The sequence below is a fragment of the Cupressus sempervirens genome, chromosome 9 (assembly GCF_028749045.1).
Source record: "Cupressus sempervirens isolate cs-2001-9-10 chromosome 9, ASM2874904v1, whole genome shotgun sequence".
Classification (NCBI taxonomy): domain Eukaryota; kingdom Viridiplantae; phylum Streptophyta; class Pinopsida; order Cupressales; family Cupressaceae; genus Cupressus; species Cupressus sempervirens.
In genome coordinates this window covers 340947225-340974432 of record NC_143126.1, presented here as the reverse complement: position 1 = coordinate 340974432, position 27208 = coordinate 340947225, and the positions used below count along the sequence as shown (strand labels likewise).

The following is a 27208-nucleotide window of genomic DNA, read 5'->3' as shown; positions in this document are numbered from 1 at the left end:
TCCAAAAGTTGTAGAAGCCGAAAGAGAGAAGAAGAAAAATAAAGAAAGGACTAATGACAGATGACTAAAGAGATTCATATTATAGAGGAGCCTGTCTCTACGGCTACCTACAGTTACAAGATTCATTTCGAGTTCTCTCAAATTGACCTAAAAGAAAAGAAAGAAATGAGGAAAAAGAAAGAAGATGAAAGGTTTCTTTTAAAAAGAAAAAATATTATTTTATTATTGTTTTTATTTATTTTTAACTATGCTTAAATGTACGTATTGATAGGGCGACACCATTGGATTATTAATTTTATAATGTAATGGTGCCATCTTATTATTATTTATTTTTAATCATATTTGAGAAAGTAAAATAATAATTATCTTTGATAATTCTTTAAAGGTAAGAATTGACGTTTATTTTATATTATTTATTATGATGTTCTACTTGTAGCTCATGCGGTTCCACCATGAACTATGTTGGCAAGTCCTAGTAACCTTGCCAAGATGGTTTTTAGGTCAAACTTGTCGATTCTAATGATTGGACCATTCAACCATCCCCTTCCGATGACCACATTTTGCAATGCTTCCCCTCTCTCTTCAGTCTTCATCCTGCAATCATTTAGAACAACATTCTCGCGAAGACCTTAATTCAAGATTTATAAATTGCTAATTAAAAATCATCAAGTAACCATTAGGAATTTCATCAATGACAAATTTACTAACTTGTTCATTATGTATGTACAACGGCTATAATTAATTGACTGAATTTCACATGATCATGAATAAATTGATACAATGGCTATAATTAACTAACTCACTTTCATATGATAATTAAATCGATACAACGACTATAATTAACTGATTCAATTTCACATGATCATGAAGGAATAAGCAACGGCTATAACTAACATGTTATAACAACGGCGGCTATAATTAACTAATTTCATTTCACATGAACATGAAGAAATAATTTGGTTCAACAGCTATAATTGGTTTAAAATTTTAGGGCAAAAATTGGGATTTAACAGTAAATAATGGTTTCTTGAATGTCAACTCATATGACATCTGATTGATGGTACAAACATCAACAATTTGATACTATATTACGAAGTAATTGGAAAATATTTGCTTATTATTAACAGAGACCGAAAGGTCAATATATACAAAATAATAAAATGATGTTCCCTTAGGAAAAGATCGTAAAGAATAGAAACATTCTATTCTAGCAGAGAAAGTTAAAAAAGCTACAACTAACTAAAGCTAACTAGATATTTACAATAGATTACCATTAACTAATAATAGACGATTATCTATTATCATAATAGATATGCCCATATGTTCTGGTAATTTAACTTCATAAGCATTCTTGAGTCAAATTTCCTCAAGATCTTAGATGGTCCAAACTTTCTCATCCTAAACTTGCTATAGGTTAAATAAGGAAATCGTCCTTTCTTCAAATGAACCATAACTTCATCTCCCACTTGATAATTATTATGTCTCATTTTCCTATCTGCCTTCTCCTTATATTTATGATTCATCTACTGCAAATGATTTTTAACCTCCTTATGTAATGACTTCATATAGCAGATTCCCTTGCTTCACCACTCCTCTCTTCATGACTAAGATCCCTTAATTCTACAAATTCCTTAGGATTCATGCCCATGACAATCTCGTGCTTCAATTAGTGGATGAAAAGTAGAACTAAACTTCAAGTCTGTTTTCATTTTTGTCCAGAGTTCCCTCCATAAATAGCCAATAACTCACTGCCTCTGTTCAAAACTATTCTCCTTGGAAACCCATGAAATCTCACAGTTCCCCTGAAAAAAAATTCAGCTACATGCATTGCATCTGAAATCTTTACAAGTTATTAAATGCAACATTTTAGAAAATCTATCTACCACCACAGGAATATAAAATCATTATGTCTTAATGTCTTAGACAACCTCCAAACAAAATCCCTTCTATTGTCCTCCCAAGGTTTTCTAGGCATAGGTAAAGATGTTTACAAACCCACATTCTGACTACTACCTTTAGCTAGACAAACTTTGCAACCTTGAACAAACTTAGGTACATCCTTATAAATTTGAGGCCAATAATACCTTTCACTTACCAAACTTACTGTTTTATCAACAAGTGTTCAGATAGTCTTCTATGCTTTTTCTTAATCAGATTCCCCCTCATTGAACTTCTAGGTATGTACAATTGAATTCCCTTGAACAACATATCAGCTTGTATGAAATAATCTAGCCACTTGGTTTGGTTAGCCACAAGAGGTTCCTTACAAGCTTTCTATGGTTTTGCAAATTTAAGGTCTGCTTAATACAAACTCTTCAATTCTTCAAAATCTAAGCACTTCCACGCCCCATCTCTGTCAACAAATTCCTTCTTCTACTCAATGCATCAGCTACCTTGTTTGAATATCTACTCATATGTTTCAACACAAACTTATAACTTTGCAAGAATTTAATCCATTTCATTTCTAATTGACTTGACTACTCAAATTTTGAAATCTGATAAGGTGGACATTGGTTGTTTGTCACTTTTTGCTTCACCAACTCAAAACTCTTTTGTACTCCATCTGTTCATTTGAATTCCTTTCTATCTCATTGTTTCATTCATAGGGCTGTAAACTGAATTGAAATTTGTAATTAACTTGATGTAAAAACTAGCTAATCCATGAAATGATCTAACTTCTCCTACACTTACTAGTGTAGGCCAATCAATAATTGCTTTCAATTTTTCAGGATCCATTTACAAACCATTTGCTAAAATCAGGATCCATTTACAAACCATTTGCTAAAATCACAAACCAAAGATATTATCTCTTCTTTCATGAAACTACATTTCTTAATATTAATAAACAACTTTTCCTCCCGTAAACTCTGCAATACATGCCTTAGGTGCAACAAATGATCCTCTTTTACATTACGAAAAATCAGAATATCATTTAGATAAACACTCACAAATTTACTGAAGAATTCCTTTAATACCTCATTCATTACTCTCATGAAAGTACTAGGTGCATTAGTTAGACCCAAAGGCATAACTGGTCACTCATACAATCCTTCATTTATCTTGAATGTTGTATTCCATTCATCACCTTCTCTAATTCAATCTGATGATAACTACTCTTCAAATCAATCTTTGTAAAGTACTTCGATACACTCAAACAATCCATGATGTCATCCATTACCAACAGAGAAAAAATATACTTCACCATCATCTTGTTGATTGCTCTAGACTTAGCACACATTTCCATTCTCCATTCTCTTTAGGTGTTAATACTAAAATCATTGCCCAAGTACACAAACTTTCTCTAATCAGACCTTTCCTTAATAATTCTTGCACTTGTTTATTCAATTCTTCATTCTCCGCTAGTGTCATTCAGTGAGGTGTTTTGTTAGGTAAAATTCCTTCAAGAATTAGGTCCATGCAATGACTAGTACTTCTAACAGGTGGTTGTCCATTAGGCACATCATCTGAAATGATGTCTTCATACTTTGTTAGTGTATCCAATCTCCTTGAGTTTCCTTCAACTATTCCCAACTCAGGTTTCCTAGGAATCAAAGCATAACACATTTTCCCCTTATTCAAATCATCCAAGAACTGCTTACCCTGAACCATGTTGGATTTTATAGCTGTGATAGAAATCTTTATCTATGGGCGTTAATTCCGTTATGGTCCCCTGCAGCTGAAAAGGAAGTTTATGATAAATTGTAATATTAAATAAAGACGTGTCAGGTAACATGCATTAAGGCATGGAAATACGAAGAGTTGTAATTGTAATAAAGAGTCACGTTTTGAGAAATTGAAGAGACCTTTGGTTGGAATGTGAAGAGTCTCTCTTTAAGTTATATATATTGCACCAAGCGATGGGCATTGCACACTTGAATCTTAATGATCAACAAAAAGATTATTCTGTTGTGTGGCTGGGTTTTTCCTAGGGTATTTTTGGTGTTCATGTTTTCTGTTTCGATTGGAATGTGAAGAGTCTCTTTAAGTTATATATATTGCAACAAGCGATGGGCATTGCACACTTGAATTTTAATGATCAACAAAATGATTATTCTGTTGTGTGGCTGGGTTTTTCCCTCCACTCTAGAAGGGTTTTTCTCAGGGTATTTTTGGTGTTCATGTTTTCTGTTTCAACAATTCCTTATTGCTGTTTATCTTTGTTTTCTGAACTAAAACCAGCATGGTAATAGAGCCAAGTTTATTAACAGCAATAAGATAATCCTTCTTTAGTCTGTGTATCTGTTTCAGATTGTTACTCATTGTTTATTGTCAGCATTAAGCCCAGAACTGTCAAGCCCATTTGGATCAGACTCAAGAGGAGAGGAAAGGATTTGAACCCGTCACTATGTCAAGTTGATTCAAGAGGTGTCCATTCTCCACTCGCAAGTCAAAATCATGTGTGTTATTTTTGTGAGGGGTATCAAGAAGCTATTTGTGGCATTCTTCGTCATTGGACATACGAGTGCCATAAAAAAACCCACAACGTTTTCTTATGGCAATTCCGAGGCTAAGTGATGCGATGGAGAAGGATGTCGAGACGTTCTCACACAGGGTTGGAATGCAGTCCATGCTAGTCCAAATGTAGATTGCATTTTGAGGTGACCTGTTCACCATTTCTGTCTGAGAAATTTAGCATGCAAAGTGGTCAGGAGGGAATAACATAGAATTTCTAAATGGAATTTGGTGGAAGTTTTGAAACTATTTTATTTTTAAGGAGCTGCAAATGTGCATATGGAAATCTTTTGTCATTGCTTTGGATCACGATGTGATCCTGTTCATTATCGAGTTAGCAGAGGCTTGAGAGGCTCACTGTGAGTTTCTTTCTTTAGTTACTCTATTCAATGACTCTCAAGATTGCGGAGATGAGAGAATGATGGTCACAATGCATCATCGGACTTGACAAAGAGGCCCAAGAGAGTTCAGAATCGGACCTTCTTTTGGGCCCACCCAAGTTGGTCACTCACAGAAAGTTGACTTAGTGTTGTTGAAACTTTCCTTATGTTAATCCGTTTTCACTTAATCTGTCCATCAAAATCTTATCAACAAATTGACCATTTTCCTAAATTGTGTCATTAGCAAGCTGGTTTAAATTTATTCTCTCTAATACTTGATGGGTTTTTAACTTTTTTGTTTCACCACCAAACTTGTATCATGCCTTGGCATAAGTTACCGACTTGCTCATGTTTGAATAGCAAGTGCTGGTGGATTATCAAAGTGCAAGAAAGAAGGGCTAAGGTATTCACGTTTCAATTCCTTGATATGGCTTTTCCTTTGCATTATTACACTTAGCAGCATTTGGATCCAAGTTTTGGACAAAGTGTGGAAGGGACTTGACAAAGAGTCCCAAGAGAGTTCGGAATCAGACCTTCTCTTGGGCTCACCCAAGTTGGATTCCATATTCTAATTTGATTTCACTTAATCTGTCCATCTAATTCTCATCAATAAATTAGCAAGCTGGTTTTAAATTCTTCTCTCTAATTCTTAATGGGTTTTTTGTTTTACCCCCAAACTTGTATCATGCCTTGGTATAAGTTCCTGACTTGCTCATGTTTGAATAGCAAGCAAGTGCTGGTGGATTATCAAAGTGAAAGAAGGGCTAAGATATGGAGCCCCACAGCAGGTCAGAATCCGACCTTCTCTTGGGCTTCTTTAACTCCAAGAGAGGTTGCAATTTGGACCTTCTCTTGGACTTAATTAAGAGTCAAGGTTTTCTAAGTGTCTTTTGCTTTCAACTTGATCTTTTCATTTACAATTTGTCTATCACTCGTGACCTATTTTCTTCATTCTTACACTTGTACTGCGAACTTGAGGCTTACAACTTAACTTCTCTTTTTCCAACTCAAACTTATCTTCCTTGCTCAGATTTCTGTTATAAGATTTGGTTTTAATCGGCTTTCATTCTCAAGGGTGAAATCTGAAACTCAATTGTCACGACTCCCAACGGACGAGACTCACACCTATAGATTGGTCAAAGTTAGCCTATGAACTTTAAGACCTTGATGCTACCACCAAACTAAGACTAATAAGAGATCTACTCTACTGCTTAGGCGAAAAGAGGTGCCTATTTGCACTGTGGCAATGGTGTGAAAACCTCACTAACATGTCTGAATCATGAACTTTACTTGTTGGAGAATTTCTGGTATGCAACTTGGAAACAATTTTTTCTATCATCTGCCTCTTATTGCTCACTTTAATTTTTGTTCTCAGCAAATGTCCAAGTTTGAATCCCTGAATCTGGCTGAAAACTTGTTCAGCTAACATAGGTACAGTCTGTGCTCTGTCATAAGATTGTGGAAGGGAATCAAGATTTGGGTGATCCTTAGTGGAGGTTCCCTCTAGCTGCTTTCCAGAAATTTTAGTGTCAAATAAAGATGCTTAGTGTTTGTTTTCAACTGCTGTGAAGGAGAAACCTGCATTTAATCTCTGTTTATTGTTGATTTTGTCATTTTTTATTTTAGATACTTTAGGGTGCGGGGCTTCAGGTTTTCTCAGAATTACACTTCAGGATGTTCAGCAGCAATACTGTTATTTAACTACGTGGATGAGGGGGTCGTGCATTAAATGGGGATTTAGAGTTTTTGAACATTTGTATCATCAGTGCGAAGAATACCAAAGGTGATTTTGGTTAAATCTCATCTAAAAGAAAATGTTATCCAGATATAGGTGGTTGTCTATTATAGCATCCACCCTGACTACTCTAATTGACTCGATGGTCAGATACTAACACCACAGGGATATCATGCACAAATTCGATAGGGCTTGAAGAATAAAGATTATTTAGAAGCAGGATGTTTTCAATCTCAATGATTAGTTATTTAGGAACAAATAATGGAATTGCTTCTTTAGAATTTTGGTGCCTCAAAGGGTACTGGAAAATTGCTTCTACATGTCTTCCGATAATAACGTAGTTAGTAACACAATTAAGAACAACAGAGCATAATTTTTCAGAGACTAAAAAGGTGATTTATTCAATCCCACATGGATTGGTAAAGATAGTGGAACCTCTTGAGAATGTTATAAAAGAAAACTTCTGGAGCTCATTTGGTATGTTATTTAGAGATATTGTAAGGTCTTTGGAGAGTTTGTTTCAAGGGCTTTTCATGACAAAAACCCTTATAGCTAAATGCTATTTTGGCTGGAGAACTTGGAGTCATTGTGAGCTCTTTAGGTAGTTTATTACAAGAGCTTTTAAGGACAAAAACACTCATAGCTAACAATCTCTATGCTATTGCATGACAGTCTGGAGATTAATCTGTTTGCGACTCTCAAAGAATATTATTTGTGCATAAGAAGACCATATCTATGCTTGGATGACACAGAGGAGGGTATGAGCAGTGGGTTGAAGACTGAAATTGCAGTCTATATGATGTTCATTGCATTTTGCAGTCAATATGCTGTTCATTGCCATTTGCAGGCTATCTGCTGTTCATGACAGTTCACAGACAAGGGTTGAGGTGGGTGTCATTCATAGTGGCATAGTTGAGTTCCAGTGGAGTTAATTGCTTGATTTCCACTGCTGCTAAAGGTTATTCATAGCTGGGTCTGCATTATAGCTGAAGCTGTCTATTCTTTCACTGGCTGCCACCATTGATTCTACAGTTATAAATATATTGTTGGAGAGCATTCTTGCTGTCAACACAGAGAGGTGTCACTATGGCAGAGAATAATAGGGGCATCTTGGTGTTTTCCTCGATCATTGGAGTGAAGAAATTGAGTTCGGTGTTGGACGCCATTGTGTATTCAATCTGGGAAAGCTCATAGGGTATCAATAGCTCAGATCTGTATTGCATTATCAGAAGTTGGGGTTATGATTAAAGGGTATGTTTGTATGATCAGACTATAAGTAATGCTTCATTTGAATGATCATATTTCTATGTAATGTGCAAAACTTATCAAGGTGGGTGGAACAAGATATTGTTTGGTTGTGGAATTTGTTATGTAGCTGATTCTATCATCATTTTGGTCCTTAATCTCTAGTTGTGGCACTGTTGAATGTACTTCAATATCATAAACATTTAATTATATCCATAACAAACAATCAAAATAAGATCAGAGCAAGGGTGCTTATCACACCCTGTTGAAGGCAAAGGCATATATGTAATCACTAATAGCAACCGTAAATTTGACTAAACTCACACACATTCCTTTGTAGTTACCTATCTTCACGAAACATAATGTCTCTTCATCCTTTAGTAATGCCATTTCCTAGAAAATATCTGAATATCTGTTTTACATCCCATATCAATTCATGCATAGACCAATTGTTGTTTTGTTCAAATCATGTCCTTGAAATACTTACAAGCCTTTCTTGCAGACGAGCCAGATGAATTTTATGAGTTAACTAATGAGGACTATTTTCGTTTGATGGCAACCAAGAAAGAAGGTGAGTCTTTAGTTGGTTCACATTCTCTTGAGTTCACGGTTTGCTTGAATTCAAATTTTCTATTATTTTGAAACTGCCAAGATTTTTGTGATTTCATGCATGATTAAGAGATGGTTAGTATGTTCTTTCTGTTGGTTTCTGCAGTTTAGAAAAGTACTGCTTGAAAGCCAACATACATGTAATTTCTATGAGATAGATGCTTTTTCTTTTTAAGCTAAATGATTGTCAGTGTAACAGATAACACTTTGAAGACAAAAAAGTTGCGAGATGCGGAAAAGGCTGCTCGCAGGCCAAATTTTAGTAAGGTAGGGTGTGATTCCTTAACATAAAATTAACACAAGAAATAAGCATATGATTTGATAAGATGGAAGGATTAACTTCCAATTATCTTAGCTCACATTAGGCTTTTTTTCATTCAGTCTAGTAGTTTTTTGAAAGTCTTCTGATGGTTGAAGCATGAAAATTATTCCCTACATGTTTGAGATTTTTTTAATTACATCTATGCTCTGAATTGTTTTGCCACTTATTCTTCATATTAACCTGTTGTTTGAACCCTTGCCTGTGAAACAGGCAGTAATAAGGGTTCAATTTCCCGACAATTATATAATAGAGGCTGATTTTGAGCCATCAGAAACCATTTCATCATTGATAGATTTATTGAAAAAGGTGGTTGCACGACCGGAGTTACCATTTTATATCTGTGAGTTCTTTTTGCCTTTTGACTCCTTCATGGAAAAAATGATTTGCACTATGTGCAGTTGGTTATTATTTTCTATTTGAAGTTTATTAAAAGTGGTTACATGTTTACTACATTTTTATGATAAATTTTTATTGTGATAAAATCTTTCTTGTATTAAACAATTTGTTTGGATTGATAAGCATCTCTCATGTTAGGTTTTAACGAACAATTTATACAGAAAATAATTCAAAAAGGTGAGGTCAGAAATGAAAGAGTAACCATCCAATACTTGAGCATATACAATAGCTCAGCACAGATGTGGGCTGTACTGAATACAAGCAAACCAGGGAAAAAACATCCAGAGGAAATGTCTGCAACTCAAAGAAAAGTATTAGGTGCAGATTATAAAACTCTTTGGGATAAATTTTAAAGCAGTACTCTTGATGTCCTTTTCATGCTCCTATATCTATGTATAAGCAATAACATGTGGGTATTCTTGATGACCTTTCCATAAGGTGCAGAAAGCAATATATTTGCCAGTTTAGAGACAATGTTTACATAACTCATGTTTACATAAAGCGCCAGCAAATTTGGGTTTGCTCATGTTATTCCACTCAATGAGTGTGTCTGTGTTCTCTTCAGGATGACTTAATTTGGGACAGTATGTGAGGAAAGCCTCATTTCAAATTCATGGGGATATTTCTTGAATTAATTTACTCCTAAAATCTAAACCAATAAATAGCCGCACTACTTATGTACTCTATACAATTTATCCTCGAGGTTTCACATGAAAGCAAAACAACTTGAAAGCTCAGTTTTCCCATCCTTTTGATCTTGGAGGTTGGAGCACAAGATTTGTAAAGTTCTGAGATCTCACCATGAGGTTTTTTCTTCTTTATGTAGCTAAACTATGTCTTGGGTTAAACACATGCACTCCACTTCATAAATACAAAGATTGACAGATAGTTAGATCGACTTGAACTTTGAACATAGAAAACAACCCGAATAACAACAACAAATGAAGCATGAGATTCAAAAGTAGCAGTAACTTTGAAGCATACAAAGATCTTTCAAAGTATAGAAGACAAATGTTTGTCAAAGTTAGATATGGAGCTTCTGTATCACAAATTCGTCAAACTCTCACTGCTACAACATAGCAAGAGAACTAGTTACTTTGAATTAAACGTCTACAACATAAATCTAGGATAACATCTCATTGCAATCTATGTTATCCAGGCTTTTGTATATAAACATACTAGGAGAAGCTTCAAAGGGAAAAATAAGAAAATTATTCAATAAATTCTTGCTTTGAATCAATCATAATGCCCATCGATTGCAAAGAGGAAATAAATAATTTAATGGATAGGCTCTTTTTTGCAAATGCTTTCCTCGCCAAATAGGTTGACTGAGATAAAGTGGCATAGAAAACTTTATTTGTCATTTAAATTTTCTTATTATCCTGACAATTGTTCAATGTCTTGCATAGTTTGTATTTTGTATTATGGTATGAGGGCCACATGATCATCCCATGTCTTAGTATATACAAGAATGTCATCAAAGAAAACTAGTAAAAATCTCCCCTGTTAACTGTGGAAGACTTTGTTCATAGTAGACTGAAATATCGCTGGGGCATTAGTCAAATTGAAAGGTCTTTTTTGGCTTACACATGCTTTCCTTCCCAAATAGGTCGACTGAGATAAAGTGTCATAGCAAACTTTATTTATCATTTAAATTTTGTTAATATCTTGACAATGGTTCAGTCTTGCATATTTTGTAAGAAGGTATGACAGCCACATAATCATCCCATGTCTTACTATATACAAGTATGTCATCAAAGAAAACTATTACAAATCTCCTCAGTTAGCTGTGGAAGACTCTGTTCATAGTAGACTGAAATATTGCTGGGGCATTAGTCAAATTGAAAGGTATGACTAAGAACTCAAAGTGACCACATTGACATGTGAATGCTGTCCTTTCCACGTCATGCTCTTTGACTTTGATTGGGTGATACCTGAACCTTAAATCAATCTTGGAGAAGTAGCAAACCCCTAGTAGCTCATCAATCAACTCATCAATGCGTGGAATGGGATACCAGTGCTTAATAGTCCTTTTGCTCAACATCTGGTAATCAATGCATATCCCGAGTGACCATCCTTTTTCTTCACTAAAACAAATGATGAAGCAAAAGGGGATTTACTGGGCCTAATATGTCCCATAGCGAGCAACTCCTGAATAATCTTCTCTATCTCATCATTCATGAGCTTAGGGTGTCAGTAAGGAGCAATCATAACGGGGTTAGTGCCCTCTTCTAACTCAGTGATGTGCTCTATGCCTCTATTAGGTGGCCTGCCTAGCAGTAAATCACTAAACATTTTAGAGTGTTTAGTTCTAAGCTGTTGTATAGTAGAATGGGAGACTCTTTTATTTGTCCCATCAAGTGTAGGTAACATCCTACACTCTGCTGCCCAGTCAATAATTTCATGATCCATGAGACATTGAATATGTCTTAAAGAAACTAGCTTCATATTGCTATTCGTGATAGCCTTAAGGATGCAAGTTTGACCATCCTTAATGAACCTCATCTCCATCTTCTTGGTGCTGAGATAAATCTCCTTTATGGTGTGTAACCAGCTCATACTAAGAACAGCATCAGTACCTTCCATGTTAACAAGATAAAAATCTGCCTTAATTGCATAGTTATTTAGCTTCATGGGAAGTTCAGTATTCATCCTGTTACACTTAAGAGTGTAACCATCAACCACCTGTACTATAATGCCTTCAAACTCTTTTGTCTGAATACCCCTCTTGAACACTAATCATGAATCAATAAAATAGTGAGTGTCACCTGTATCAAGAATAGCAATGACTCGAGCCCTGCCAAGAGATGTTGTAGCCTATATGGTCCTTCCTTTCTTATGGTAGAAAGTTATACTACATTAAGATTATAATCATCAATAACTTCAGCACCATTAGCTGTTCTGAAAAATCAGAACTCTACTCATCATTATAAAACCACTCTATCATCCTCTTTTTACCCTTAGGCTTTAAAGGACAATCATATTTTTCATCAGAAGGACCCCTACGAGAAAACCAAAGTCTCCCTCGTAGATCATTAAGTGTCTCCTGATCTGAATGGGCTGCCATAGGTCTCTTAGAATCAGATTTATTGTTCTTAGGAGCTCCCTTATTGTCATATGATGAAGTGAAAGGTTTGGAAACAAACTTGCTTTTGTGGGGTAGACTTCTCCAAGTTCTTTGTCTTTTTTCATAGCTTCTTGCAAGGTAGGTGGATCTAGGGACTTAACCAACCCTCTTTGAGGCTCAACTAGTCCTTCAACAAATAGCATCACCTTTCTCTCTAAAATTTCATACACCATCACAAATAAGTGCTGAAACTTGTTGATGAATGCCTTAAGACCTCCAATTTGTCTCAATTGTGCCAACTCATGGAAATAAGTCTTAGGATCCTTCTTGTCAAATCTCTCTATGAGTTTATCAACGAACTCCTAGTAGGATACAATTTGATCATAGTGCAATGATACTAACCCACAGTATCACCAGGCATGGGCTATCCCATCCAAATGAAACATAACAAAGAAAATGGCGTCCTCTTTAGTCATGGGATACAAAGAAAGAAAGTGTTGAGCTTATGTACCCATGCTCTCGTTGTAACCTTCCTACTGCCATCAAAGTGAGTAAAGGTCTTGTTGGTTGCCTGCTTCAAGTCACTCTATCTCATGTTAGGTCCAAGCCTACCTTTAGTGTGCTCTCTGTAATATCTCCGTCATTAAATAAAATAAAATAATAACTTTATTTGGGGTCCCGATTGATATTACCATATCTCGGGTCCATTTTTAGTTTTCCTTAGGCGTAGGCGTTTGTCATGTCATGTGTTGACACATTGTTTCTCCTCAAGAGTTTTCCTTTGACGAGTATATATGTCTGTCGAATTAGTTGTAGGTTTGCAATTTGGATTATTTCTTTGTATTGCAAGTTCCTGTTGGAGTTTAGTATTGTTCGCCATTTTGGAAGTGCAAGACCTTCCCTACTTGCCTATCACAGTTTTGGTGGGATTCCCTCACCCTATTCTGTTTTCCTTAATACTTTACTTGGATCTAGCAAATTCGAGTACCATCATTGTTTACAACTATATTGTCTTTATGGATGATTTGAGGGAACCCTTGAGAGGTTGGATCAAAGGGTTCAACCCGTGCATGCTCAACAAAGCTACTAAGAAAATGTGTGACATGGCCGCATCTTCTTCCAAGACCCCTACATAGCTACTCCAACACCTTTCTCATAGGAAGACAAAGACAAGGAGTTGATTTAGAAAAAGCCTCCCCTGGATGAAGACTCATGCCAAGAGGCTTCAAAGGAGAACTCTTTGTTTCACTTACAAAGAGTTGTGGGGATTGGGTCACCACTATCTTGGGAAAGGGAAGAATCATTACATTGAGATGTTACTTGATGATGAGGAAGATCTAGTATCCACAATACCTGGTAAAGAAACTAATTAGGTAGAGAGAATAAATGCACTCGTATAAAGAGGGGATTTTATTGCCAATTCACTACGACAATTGTAAGTAATATTTTTAGCGTCTATGGCACACTACATGGAAAATGTGTCACAATAATGATTGATAGTGGCACTACCCTTAATTTCATCAATTCATCATTGGTCGCTAGCAAGGCCTTGCACGCAGTAGAGCATGGAGGATTTGAGGTTAAAGTTGTCGGAGGGACCTTGTTTCCCTGCTCTCATATGATTCCATGACTCAACATTACCATGGGCAAGTATACCTTGACAGATGACTTCTTTATCATAGATTTGGTTGACACTGGCCATCATATTGGGCATCCTGTGGATGGAGACCCTTGATTGGTATATCCAAAGCTTCAAGAGGATGAACTTTTCATTTGAGACAGATGACAAGAAGGTGCTGCTAAGGGGAATGTCAAATAAAGGACCGGGGGAAGTCACAATGAAGAAGATGTGGGCGATTTTTAAACAAAATATGATCTCGGAATGTAACTTTGACATTGGCAAGACAACTAAAAATGTGATAGTCAACTCTTTACCCCATTCCTTGGATGACTGGTGGGTCTTGTTAATTGATCACTCCAAGTACACTTTTCAATGTCACTTGATGGATGGCTTTATACAGGATGAAAGATACAAAGTGATTGATGATATCATTTACTACAACAATAAGATCCACTTGGTGCCTAACTCCAAATTGAAGAAGCTGATTACAAAAGATTTTCCAAAATCAGATTTGCAATTGCTTGAGGGCAAGCAATTTTTGGGATGGGAGGATTGTAATATCCCTATTATTAAATAAAATAAAATAATAACTTTGTTTGGAGTCCTGATTGATTTATGAATATCTTGGGCCCATTTTTAGTTTTCCTTAGGCCTAGGTGTTTTCCATGTTTCTCCCTCAAGAGTTCTCCTTTGACAGGTATATATGTCCCTTAGATTAGTTGTTGTAGGTGTGCGATTTGGATTATTTCTTTGTGCTGCAAATTCTTGTTGGATTTCAATACTGTCCATCATTTTGGAAGTGCAAGTCCTTCCCTACTTGGCTATCACGGTTTTGGTGGGATTCCCTCTCTCTATTTTGTTCTCTGTAATAGTTTAGGCAAATCTAAGTACCATCATTGTTTGCAATTATATTCTCTCTATAAATTGTGACTCGCTCATGTATCTACTATATGGTGTACATCTATGTGTTGGCAATTAGATGTCTTTTTTGGTTCATTATTGGGGGATATTAACTCCATATTGATATGATCCCTACGATGCAAATACCCCACACAAACTACCTCCACGTCAGATAAAAGAACTAGGTTGTTACAAGCTAGGTTTGCCGTTGCACCAAAAGAGCGACCTGTTAATTCCCGATACAACCACTAGGTGGTTAAGCCATGTCACGAATCTCGAAGGGGAACGTTGGCGGTTAGTCCAACAATCCCCCCCTCAGCGTTATCTGAGGAGATTCGAACCCGTGACCAAGCTTTGATACCACTTGTTACAAGCTAGGGTTGCCGTTCCACCAAAAGATTGGCCTGTTAATGCCCAGTACAACCACTAGACTTATAGAACATAGGAGGTGATTAAGCCGTGTCACGAATCTCGAAGGGGAACGTTGGTGGTTAGTCGGCAACTTCCTGACAGGAACTAGGCAACTTCCTGATAGGAACCAAACAACTTGCAGGTGGGAATCACACAACTTCTAGTCCATATGCCTACCTCTCCTCCAGTCCGTTCCATCCTCTTCTCCAGCTTGTATGCCTATCCTCTCTAATCTGTACGCCAACCTCTCCTTTCAATCTGTACACCAACCTCTCCTCCAGTTTGTACACAAATCTCTTCTCTAGCTTGTATGCCTTCCCCTACTCTAGTTTGCACGTCTAACATCCTTGCCTCCACCGTGTTGGTTCCCAAAACTGCAGATTAGAAATCCAAGAGCCTGCCACTTCTCCGATAGGATCTCTCAATCAAATTTTGGCCAACGAACGGAAATCTCTTAGATTCCCCTGCACTTTGGGCTCCGCTACACCCAGGCGGGTTAAACTTTACCTCAAATGCTGATTGTCCGATTTCAAGGTTTTCTATAGCGAATTTAAACTTAGATTTCTTCGACTAGCAAGGTCCTCGAACTCAATGAAACTAAAAATGAATGCTGAATATTTGATAATTAAATGTTTTGTATAAATTTTGTAAATAATGGAATTGATGCTTGCAGAAGGAATATATTGATTTGCTGACTTCAATAAAAAGACCAGTGCCTTTGTTCATCAGGGCGATAGAGTCATCTTCAGAGAATTTTTACATACAACTTTATAATGTTCAATGCACTTATACTGCCAACAATTTTAATAATCTAGATGCGACAGATCAATTATAATGCAATCTTAAATTAGTCCAGATTGAATTTTAACTCCTCTGGCTGGGAGACAAACTAGACATAGATGCAGAAACAATTTAATATTTCACGACATCTATGATGATCGAATCTAAAATGCTAATTGACCATGTCTACTTATCTTATATCAAAATTATATATAGAATTCTAAAATATAATTATGAAGGACGATTCGCCTGTAGTTTTAAATCTCCACGCCATAAAAATAAACAAAAGACATTTTATTTTATTTAAAAATAAAATAATATAATTTACATTATGAAGCCATATTTAGCCCTTATTCCTCCTTACAAAAATATATGAATATAAAAATGCTTCTTCTTAATATCTGAATGTCGAATGTGTCTTCTTGAATCTTTTTTATTGTTCAAATGATACACCTTTTATATCTCTAATACTAAAGGAATGTGACCTTTTAAACCAAAAAGTTGTTTCTTTTCAAAAATAAAATACACCTCTCCTTAGTTTTAAGGGCTACCATTATTAATCACATTCCTTTACAAATTATTATATTCACTCATCGGACATCTTTATATATATATTTTAAAAATTATATTCTAGCGCCACTTAATAGTTGATCATTAATAATAAAACCATTGAAGGTTTTAATTTCTGAATTATCAATGATAATTGGCTTCTCTGGGGCGTGCGTGTTAAATACGGCTTCCTAAATTATTCTCGCCAAGGTATAATCTCTGGCAAACGCGAAATATAGTCTCCCGTATAAATTTGGCGTGCTTATGGTTCATGGGCGAGTTCTGGTCTTTATTTAGTTCAGACCATGTCCAATTTCAATGCTGAAGGCAAAGAGGAGATATAAGAAGAGTTTGAAAAACTTCCACACAAACTTCAGATGGCAGCGTCATCATCCAATGGCATCACGTAGGAGATATTGTTGCCAATCTTCACAGCCTTCCGTCACAGTTCTGCTGCGAATTTCCAAAACATTGCCTTTAATTAAATTTTATCGGGCCTTCATCCTTAGACGTCACCACTTCAAATTTTAACCATCACTGCCTGTTCGTTGTCGCTTGAAATTAACCCATCATGACTCCGTTCCTCATATGCGTATGCAGATAGTATTTTGTGGGTGCCCAATTGTGATCCAACGACACCAGCGGCAAACAAACTTCTTCCAAACACTGATATATATCATCGTTTCCCTTCATATAGTTCTGTCTTCCACCTTTAGTAATTGTGTCCTCCTACGGTGATAAGCATGAATACGATATGTTTTATTTTTGTTTGAAAGAACTCCCTAGATGACGTGTTTGCTATCCTTCCTGGTTCTTATTGCCGAGTGGGAATTCATTTCTCCTTTTTGGTGTGCAGCATCTGTAAGAGGAGCAGCAGCTTTTGGATAAACATTGTCTTCATCCAAAACACTGACAGTATTTTTCACATAGGCAGTCTCAGGACCATCTGCTTGTTGCCAGTAGTGAAATCCACACCTCCCTCGGAATCATGCACATTTTGTGGTGTTACAATACTCTTGGGAAGTTCATTGGTTGCAAACATTTCATGATCTCCAGCAGCTTCACTGTCTTCTTGTAATTCCTGGGCTGGTTCTGTAGAAATATCAATTAAATTTCTATTTGCAATATCAGTCATATCCATCCTGTTATGATTAGTGTATTGCAATCTCTCTGTGCGCCCAGCTGCTCACAATTTATTATTCTAGGCTCTTGCCAAATTGATATGTGCCTGAAATCTTGCACATTCTTTCCAGTCTTCATTTTATTCATACATTGCCAGTCTTTTATCTAATTCTCAACATTATTTCTTAAATGCAAAATTTTGAGCTCCGTCACACCGTACGACATCTTTGAGCTCCGTATGAACTTAGTGACCTCTACTACGGGATTGGGAACATTACACTCTGTTTTGTGTCAGGAATCTATCAAAATTCAAATTCTCTTTAATTGCCTATGGTAAACAATCCCACTCAACATAATGGGCCACCACATTATTAGCAAATGGTGCAGCCTCAGTCGAAGTACTTGCCACATGCAACTTAGGTCTTAGAAATGTAGGTTATCATATGTACCTATATGTTCAACCTTGTCATCGATTCTAGACCTGTGAGACCCCTATCCCTCATATCTCCTCTTGGGAAAGAAATGTGCTGCAAGGTCTCAGATAACTACTGTAGAACATAAAAACATGGTGGTTGCCATGTGCAAGATCTCTTAGTGTCTCCCTAGCCACCATATCAATTGTCAGAACTTGTACCAACATCCCTGAAATTACCTGAACCACCAGAATCTCCAACATGTTTGCCACCTATAGTACCAAACTGCATATCCTAATCACCCTCACTTGGTGGTGAAGTCCTACCCTTGCGAGTGTAATGAATTCTAGGAATAATCGATGCGCCATAATAAGCCCAGTTCCCTGCAGGGTGGCAGGAAACCACTCTGATACCACTGTAAACAGCCCTGCTGGCTCACTCTGTAGTTATGCTGAAGAATTATATTTTCTTTTTGTAGTTTTGCAATTTTTTTTGCTTTTTGAATATATACGTTTTTTGAAATTTTTAAATAGATGGATGCTGAAGTTGAATGCAAGAAATAGACAACATTTCACTCCAAGCTTATTGCTATTATTTCAAATTGCTAATATTTACAATGCATTAACATATATGCAAACTTAACTTAATTGGAGAAACAAATATTAGAAGATTGACGTTGCAAGTTTGGTGATGAACAACCATGAAAAATACTGAAATGCACCCCATGCCAATAACAGCTCCTCCAACTCCTAACTTTAATACTAGAATCAAACGCTGCCTATAAACCCCAACGCTTCTCTATAAAGAAGAATGCAGGGCATGAAATATGGATTGCAGACCACAGTTACACCCAAATATATGCTCCAGCACTGCTAGAAATGGCAGAAGTAAACACACCAGCTGAGATTGTACCCTTTTCTTCCAGTTTGCAGACAAGATAATAAATATTCCTCAGCTAATTACCACCCAGACAAGGATCGGTTGCAGATTATCGATCGGAGAAACAACACACAATTCATTGGCAATTTGAGCCAAATCAAAGTTAAATCAAATCAGAGGAATATTCAGATTTTCTCAAAGTTCATGGAAAACTCATGTTCATCAAATTCAAGAAAATAAACAAACATAATAAGATGTTCGATCCATGATGAGGAGTCCTCTAATAACATATTAAAGCTCAAAGCTTCTCCCATACATAAACACCGCACCTTTCACTAATAAGCTTCACCATTACACCATCAAATTAGAATAAAAGACTTATTAAGTTATTCATTAATTTAAACTTAATAAATAACTTGCAATATGCAACTCATTAATGAAGCCCGATCAAAGTACTCATGGAGCCTGGACTTGGGGTGCCACAATTGCACCGGCAAAAATAGAAACTCTACCCATGTGACTTACTATCAATACCAAGTAACTCCAATAGAGGCCCTCAAACGAGGGTTGTGACGATGAATTGACATCACCAAACTACTGGAACTACTAAATCAGGGATAGTACAGATCTTACGCAGCTGGAAAAGAGTGTAAAAAATAATATACTATTTTTGTCTGCTCTCGAATTTCTATTGTGGGTCTAAATGCATAAACATATCTTCAACTACTGTTGTCATCTTTGTCAGAATCTGACCGCCATCTTTAATAACAATTAAAATATCTTCAGTCACAACTGTTCAACAACATTAGTTAGTCATTAACTTCTGCCAACTTTGTCTACATTTGTAAAGTTTTTCAATTTAACTTAATCAACACATTGTTGTTTGACATTGCAAATTTCTACAGTAAGATGTATGAAGAATACAAATGTGTTACTTTGCTATGTTCTTGGATTAAGCTAAAAGATGATGTAGTTGCAGCCTTGTTATTAGAAGAAATAAAACAAGATTCTTGAGGGTTTTACAAATAATACTTGTTCTCTCAAGGAATGTTAGTATAAGATAGAAGAGAAACAATCAAAGTCTGAATCTCTTGGAAGATACTATAAAAAAATATTGGAATTGTGGTAGATTTGGACATCTAAAAATGTAAGCTAACTTTAGGGAGACTTCATAAAGGCAAGTGCTACCTCTTCCACAAATATAAATTCCCTCATTGGATTAGTTGGAGATGTTTACTCGGAATCTTCAAGTACCCATACATGCCACAAATTATCGGTTGATTTATGTAGGCTCTTTTTATCATTTAATTCCTCAGGAGCAGTGCTTTTTATAATATGATTTGTTGATGATAGTTTGATTGATAAGATCATTGGCTGCAGTATGCCCAAATGATGTTTAAAGTTAAAGAACTAAGTCCTTCCTCAGAGTTTTATATGTCCTAGGTCTAGTAACAAGTCTGATTTTGTGAGTAAGATGGATGATGTGGCGCAATATTAGTCTTCTACAAAGATGGTTGCAAGACAATTAGAACAGCAAGTGTGTTGGCCCTATAGAGGGTTCTGTATTGGGGCTCTAGTTAGCTGGATGCAAGATTCATAAGGGATGGATGCAATAGTTGCATGGTTCTTGAGGCTGAAAAAATAAGTTTCTTGCCTGAACAAAACTTCTTGGCTACAAATCAGTTTCCTAGAAGAATTTCAAATTGGAAAGTTTTGAGGATTGAGGACATGAACAATGCTGCCTTGGTGTTTACCAGACTAGGCTTTGCTCATGCAGTGAAAATTTGATTTCATACATGGCAAAACCAGTGAGTACTAAGAAAATTTTCTGGTCTAGGAAATCTAACGGATGACTTTCTTTAATATCTGATTTTTGTATGCATTACCCCCATACAAAGTACTCAACAAGCAGGAGAATATTAGGTTTGTTCTGTGTACTTTGCATGTATCTCATGTTTGATATGTGTTGCCCATAATCATTTCTAGTGGTGTCCTAGCTACGGAATATGAGGATTCCTTCGTGGGGCATGTGAACCCTTGTATGGAACATGAAGAGGCATGCGTGTGGCATAAGGAATCACATATGCAACACTAAGAGTCATATTTGTGGGGTGGGCTCGTGTAGCAGAATTTGAAGTGTCATGGCCCAAGTTTTTGTACTCATTGTATTGTAAAACTCTTTAGTGATTTCTTATGATCTTTGTGCCTGTAAATACAAGTTCAGGACATAAAAAATATAAGAAAGGTTTACAGGTATGGTGTAATTAAACAAGGAAGTCCTAGAGTAATAGGCTTGCTAGGGAGGACATCTAAACATTAAAGGACTAGCACATGAGAATTCTTATTGTATTGCGATTATTATTTAATTTTTAATAGATAACCTAGCCAGGGTTACCCTTCAAAGATATATAAAGCATGTTAAGCAGATGGAAACACTAGAAACTGATTATATGCTTAAACTGTAAGTAGCACAGATTACATAATTTCTGTTGCATAAACTATGGCCTTGCATCAAGATATATAAAAGCTAGCATAAACAACTCAAGAACATAAACATAGAACAAAATTTTAGAGTCAAACCATGTCCCATTTTGCAGATCTGGCCTCTAGCTTCTCACATGCAAGCATGAAAAGACCGAAGCTGCCATGCTAGATAGACCAAGGAAGACACCCAGTTGTACTACAACTTGTGTTTGCTGTGGTATATGTGGGAATTGGAGGCCAAATCAAATATCCTTCCTGTGACATGCATGAAAGTAAGCATGAGCCACAAAAAAATTTGAGTGAATGATGTCTATTCTATTTTGTCAAGCCATTCCTATGTGTAACTTGAACAACAATCAGGAGCTTCCTTGTATTGTAGAAATGGGCCCTCGACCTTCTCCCTTTGGAGGGCATCCAACTCGTGAAATCTATGTGGAATATTATCTACAGAATTCACAGACTTTGGTCGAGCCAACCCAAATTCCTTCTTCCTTCGAACCTATCTTGTATCTTCACACTGCTACAAGTCTGACCATTTCCATATCACCATAATTTACTGGTAAAAACATTTGTGATGTACTCATCCCAGCCTTTCAATCACTGATGTAAAAATCAAATAGGTGACATTATCTGTGCAAAACCATGTTCATTTTATTTTGCGCCAATTAGCAATTTTGACCAAAGATTTTTTGGACAAGCCCTAAGTCAACATTATATTTGCATTGAAATATGTGATTGAGGTGATGGGCCAAGACTGAATCATCATAACTGATACCTTTGCAATTGGCATTGGCTGTATTGGTCGCCATTACTATTGAAAATTAAATCCCTCCAATATCCACAACTAGAGAAACTAATGTGCAGAGCCACATTTCCAAAGAATGAATTCCCCATGAAATACAAAAAAATAAAATTTCAAGCACTGGACTTATTTCCATGGGCTCCATAGCCACCATGAAAACCTACACCAATCTACTATGCGAAACCTTTTTGGCATGTTTGCAACACCTTCACATGCTGCATACTTTCAACCTAACAACCTATGAGATTAATGTGGCAATAATATCCTGCATTGTCAATCAAAAGAAATGCCTCGAGCCAACATGAGAGGCATAATTGTTGTGATTGAGTCTTTATCCCAGCTAATATTGGGCAGATAATCTGCACCTCCATTCGCCACTCAGTAGCAATGATTGAAGCTAATATATGAAAAAATATTCTTCAGGCTTTGAAGTCTTCTGCACACTGTTCAAAGTACAAGTTTCTAAAGGTTTCCTTTTAGGAGGACATCTGTAACTAACAAGGAATGTCCTACCATCACTTTGTTGTGTTGATGATCTATTGCAATAACTATTCCAACAGTCAATGTCTCCCACATTGCTTCATTGTCAGTTATCAAGCCAAACAACAATGATCCCCCCACATAAAAAATGATCTTGGGCATCCGTGAGGAGAAGCCTCTGTCCAGCTTTACTCAGGAAGCCTTTGGAGGCTTCATCAAAACTTAGCTTTATAAACCCATCCAGAGCGGGACACCAACTTTCTCTGCTCTCTATTTGTGCTTCTTCCTCAATGCTTGTAATTTACTGAATAATTTTTTCTTACCTCTTGAATGAGCAGAGATCATTATTTGTTAAGTAGTGAGTGGTGCTATTTTGATGGATTTTTCTTGAAAGAGTTTCCTAGTGTAGATCTTGTGTCATATTTAAGAGAGCCATTATTTACTTTCCATTGCATTTCAAATTATGTTAGTATAGCTTCTCTTAGAAAAGTTTATCAAGGAAATGGTAATTGTTTCAAGCATTATCATTATTTCCTTTCAGTAGTTGTTTTGATTTGCATCTGAAATGTCATAGTATAGTGCTAGTGCCATTTTAAGATATTTATGTGAAACACTTCAATATCTCATAGACCTGAATATCTTTATTTAGGACTAAATCATCAATATATTATAAAATCTCCACTAAAGCTGCCTTTTCTTTACTTTGAAATTGTTTCTTATCAAATTTTTAAATTAGCATTCTGAATGCTAATCATTGCGTCTTTTGTGTAGACACCACCCCTCCAAAGAAAAGAATCAGTGATTTGACAAAGGATTTCTATTCTGCTAATCTTGTACCTCGTGCACTCGTGCGTTTTCAATATGACACACCAGAAGGTAGTTTTGTGTGTTTCCATTGCCGAACATGACTTGTTTTCATAGAAGTTGTTTCTCATCAAGGCATGTTGTGGCTATGTTTACATATTTTGTATATTGCTTAGCATCCATGGCTGTATTTCAATGTATAGAATCTAGATATAGAGACCCTTTGTACCACCAGTTTACATCAACTCTATTCTTGTGTATTATAGATCAGTTTCTAGATTGTTCCATTGTTATTTGCTGTTACTTTTGTAAGAGACTTTGACAATCACCAACAAAGATAACAGTGTATCCTGACAATTCAGTACATTGGTCCTCTTTAGACTACAGGGCCTCCCATTCTCTATATAAACCCATAAGCCTCTATCCAATTTGTAGCCTTGTTTCTTTATTGTGCCCCCATCTGATTATGACAATGTTTGCCTGAGTTTGTCATGGTCTTGACAACAGTGCATTTTCACATTTTGTATATTAATTAATTAGCATCCGTAGTTGTATTTCATTGCATAGATATTAATTTTAATTTTCTATTTAAACTGCCTAGGGTTATTAGCCTTGTTTCTTTATTGTGGCCACATCTAATTTTGACAAAGTTTTCTCTAGTGTGTCATGGTCTTGACATAGTGTGACATTTTCACATTTAGTATATTAATTAATTTTCATCCATAGTTGCATAAATATTAATTTAAATTATCTATTTAAACTGCCTAGGGTAATTCTAATTGTGTATGTGTGTGTGTGTGTGTGTGTGAGAGAGAGAGAGAGAGAGAGAGAGAGAGAGAGAGAGAGAGAGGTTTCCTTTGTATCATCTGTTACATCAACTCTATTCTTGTGTATTAGAAATCAGTTTCTAGGTTGTGCCATTGTCATTTGCCATTAGTTTTGTAAGCCACTATGGCAGTCACCAGCAAAGATATCAGACTTAAGTGTATCCTGAAAGGATCTCCTATTCTTTATATAATCCCATGAGCCTTTATCCAATTTGTAGCCTTGTTTCTTTATTGTGGTCCCATATGGTTCTGACAATGTTTTCTCTTGTGTGTTTCAGAAGAATACATTTTCATTTTTATCACTGCCAATTCCTTACATTTAGTATTCTCTTGCTGCTACCACTTTATTTATTGGCCGTATTTGTATGTAAGTAGCTGTTAATTCTTATTGCTTCTTTTATTGCTGTATAGAAATTCATAGTTTCCTTTAGAAGGTGCCTTATTTTCTATTCTTGTCGGAAAACAATTCTTATATCAATTTGTCTGGAATTTTAAGTCTATTATCAAAGTTAGGATTGATAAAGTTAAGCCAAATCTACTGTTGAACACAAATATCTTAGGCCTAAATCAGAGCTATGTCATTGGTAGATTTTGCATTTTGTAGCCGACTTGGTTATGCCGTCCGAGATTTTGTATTTTGTAGCCGACGGGTAGATTAGGATTGTAATGTAGTCAACAGACCCCTTCGGGAAGGTTCGGCGGGAAGTATTTATACCCCGTCTGGGATCATTGTAAATCATCTTATCTTATGCTCTATATGTAATCTCTTGGCATATGCGAATAACAAAAAGAGTGTCGCTGTTCTTGTTTTTTGTCTGTATGCATTAATCAATTAATCTATGCGGTAATTATTTGGTGCCGTTACCGGGGATCGAACCCGGGTCACCCGCGTGACAGGCGAGAATACTCACCACTATACTATGACGACTTTCGTCGGTAGATTTTGCAATTTTGTAGCCAACTTGGTTATGCCGTTGGAGATTTTGTATTTTGTAGCTAACGGGTAGATTAGGATTGTTATGTAGCTGACGGACTCCTTTGGGAAGGTTCGGCGGGAAGTATTTATACCCCGTCTGGGATCATTGTAAATCATCTTATCTTATCTTATGCTCTGTATGTAATCTCTTGGCATATGCTAATAATAAAAGGAGTGTTGCTGTTCTTGTTCTTTGTTTGTATGCATTAATCAATTAATCTATGCGGTAAACATTTGGCGCCATTGCCGGAGATCGAACCTGGGTCACCTGCGTGACAGGCGGGAATACTCACCACTATCAATGGCAGCGAATGCCGGAAATGGTGGCAGGAGACTCCGGACTCAGAGGTAATTAAGCAGATTTTGATATGAGCACAGGTGCATTGGGCCATCCAGCTTCCAATTTTTTCCATCCGATTGTTTGAATCAGTTTTGCGAACTATGATAGAAGCATATAATCGAAATAGTAGAACCAACACATTCTTGTACAAAAAGCATCGAATGACGGTTTCTTTTAAACCTAGGGATTTCACTAGGGTTTTCGGCATCCTTGGCCCTAGAGGTAAGAAGGTGGAAATCAAGAACCATAAGCTCTCTCAGGAACGGAAAGAACATTGGATACGATTAGTGGGCCGCGATCTTATGCTTGAGGAGATGGAGTCAGTGATAAAAGGGTCCAAATGCAGAGGGCTTCGGTGAGGTCTTATTCAGGAGGGCCACTGGAGGTGCATTATGGATGTCATCAAGAGCAAGCTGACAGGGGCAACTCGGGCTTCGGATATGGCATTGCCACAGATTGTATTCATGAATGGCATCATGAACGGCACGGTGTATGATTGGGCTACAGTTCCTGTCGTTAGGATGGAGGAGTTCATGACACTGAAGCACCACACATTCTTTATTCCTTACCATGCATTTGGCTTGTTTCTAGAGGTAGCGGTTAATCAGATACCAATGGATGATTTTGAGGCACCACCTCGGGGAAAGTTGGCATAGGGAGAGCCTCTGATATTTTATTGGAGACATTTGGACACAGATGGGACAGCAGCGGGGCAGAAGAAGGTATTTTAGGGATTGTAGGCTCACGGGGACACCGACAGCGGGTGGGAGGAGACTTCGGAGAGCAGCGGGGCTGAGTATGAGGAAGAGAGTACTTTCGCGGAAGTTGACAGCAAACCAGCAGATAGTGAGCCCACATTTTTCACTCCGCCGTAGCTGTCAACTTCAGCGCACTTGTCCGCCCCCACTTCACACATTCCTCCTTTGGTTAGCATTATGCACCGGTCGTGATGACCCCATCAACAGTAGTAGATGTCCCACGGGCAGTGGCTGAGGGTGTCCCACTGATGACAAATGTTGTTGCACCGGCGACCACTCTAGGTGTTGCTTTCTCCATGGCCGTGGCGGATGTTGTTCCAGTTACACCAGCAGAGCCAGTCTCACAGGGGGTGGAGTTGCCAGCGCCAGACCCTAAGCCCCAGGTTCGGTTGGATGTGATTGATTATGATGCAGTGGTCACTATTTTGTCCTCCTTGTTAGCAGACACCGAGCCAGTCCAGTCAGCCCAGCCAACACAGCAGGAGGAGAGCTTGGAGCCCGCATAGTCAAAGCAGCCGAAGGTGATGGATAGAGCGAGCGCTTTCCTCAGACAGCAGTTTCGACTCATCCCTGCCGAGGTTGGTCCATCTGTTCAGTCCCTGAGGCATCTAGGGGTATCAGCTACAGTAGCAGAGCCTCAGGAGGTGGGAGTGCCACAGGCCGAGGATGCGCCGAGAGCAGAGGAGGCCGCATCGAATGTAGGCATGGCCACCGCAGACAAGGCAAAAAATAGTGATGAGAAATGGACGATGGAGTGTGTGGCGAAGGAGGATTATGGGTTGGATAAGGACAGGTGCGGGACTACCTCAGGGCTATGAAGGTTGCGCTAAAGAAGGGACACAATGTGGCATTGCAT

The 27208-nt window shown here is 37.2% G+C and overlaps 1 protein-coding gene and 1 non-coding gene across 3 annotated transcripts in view; one reads left to right on the top strand and one right to left on the bottom strand.

The window, feature by feature from the left end:
- Positions 1–27208, top strand: part of PUX1 (plant UBX domain-containing protein 1) — a 114639-nt gene that overhangs the window by 75222 nt on the left and 12209 nt on the right. For both annotated transcript variants that reach the window (XM_089800054.1, XM_089800052.1), the window contains 4 exons: positions 8315–8383; positions 8621–8688; positions 8954–9083; positions 23419–23523. In XM_089800054.1, coding sequence (XP_089656180.1) covers positions 8315–8383; positions 8621–8688; positions 8954–9083; positions 23419–23523 — 372 coding nt within the window. The remainder of the gene's footprint in view (positions 1–8314; positions 8384–8620; positions 8689–8953; positions 9084–23418; positions 23524–27208) is intronic.
- Positions 25135–25206, bottom strand: TRNAD-GUC (transfer RNA aspartic acid (anticodon GUC)). Its single transcript has one exon. It is a non-coding gene; the product is annotated as a tRNA-Asp (tRNA).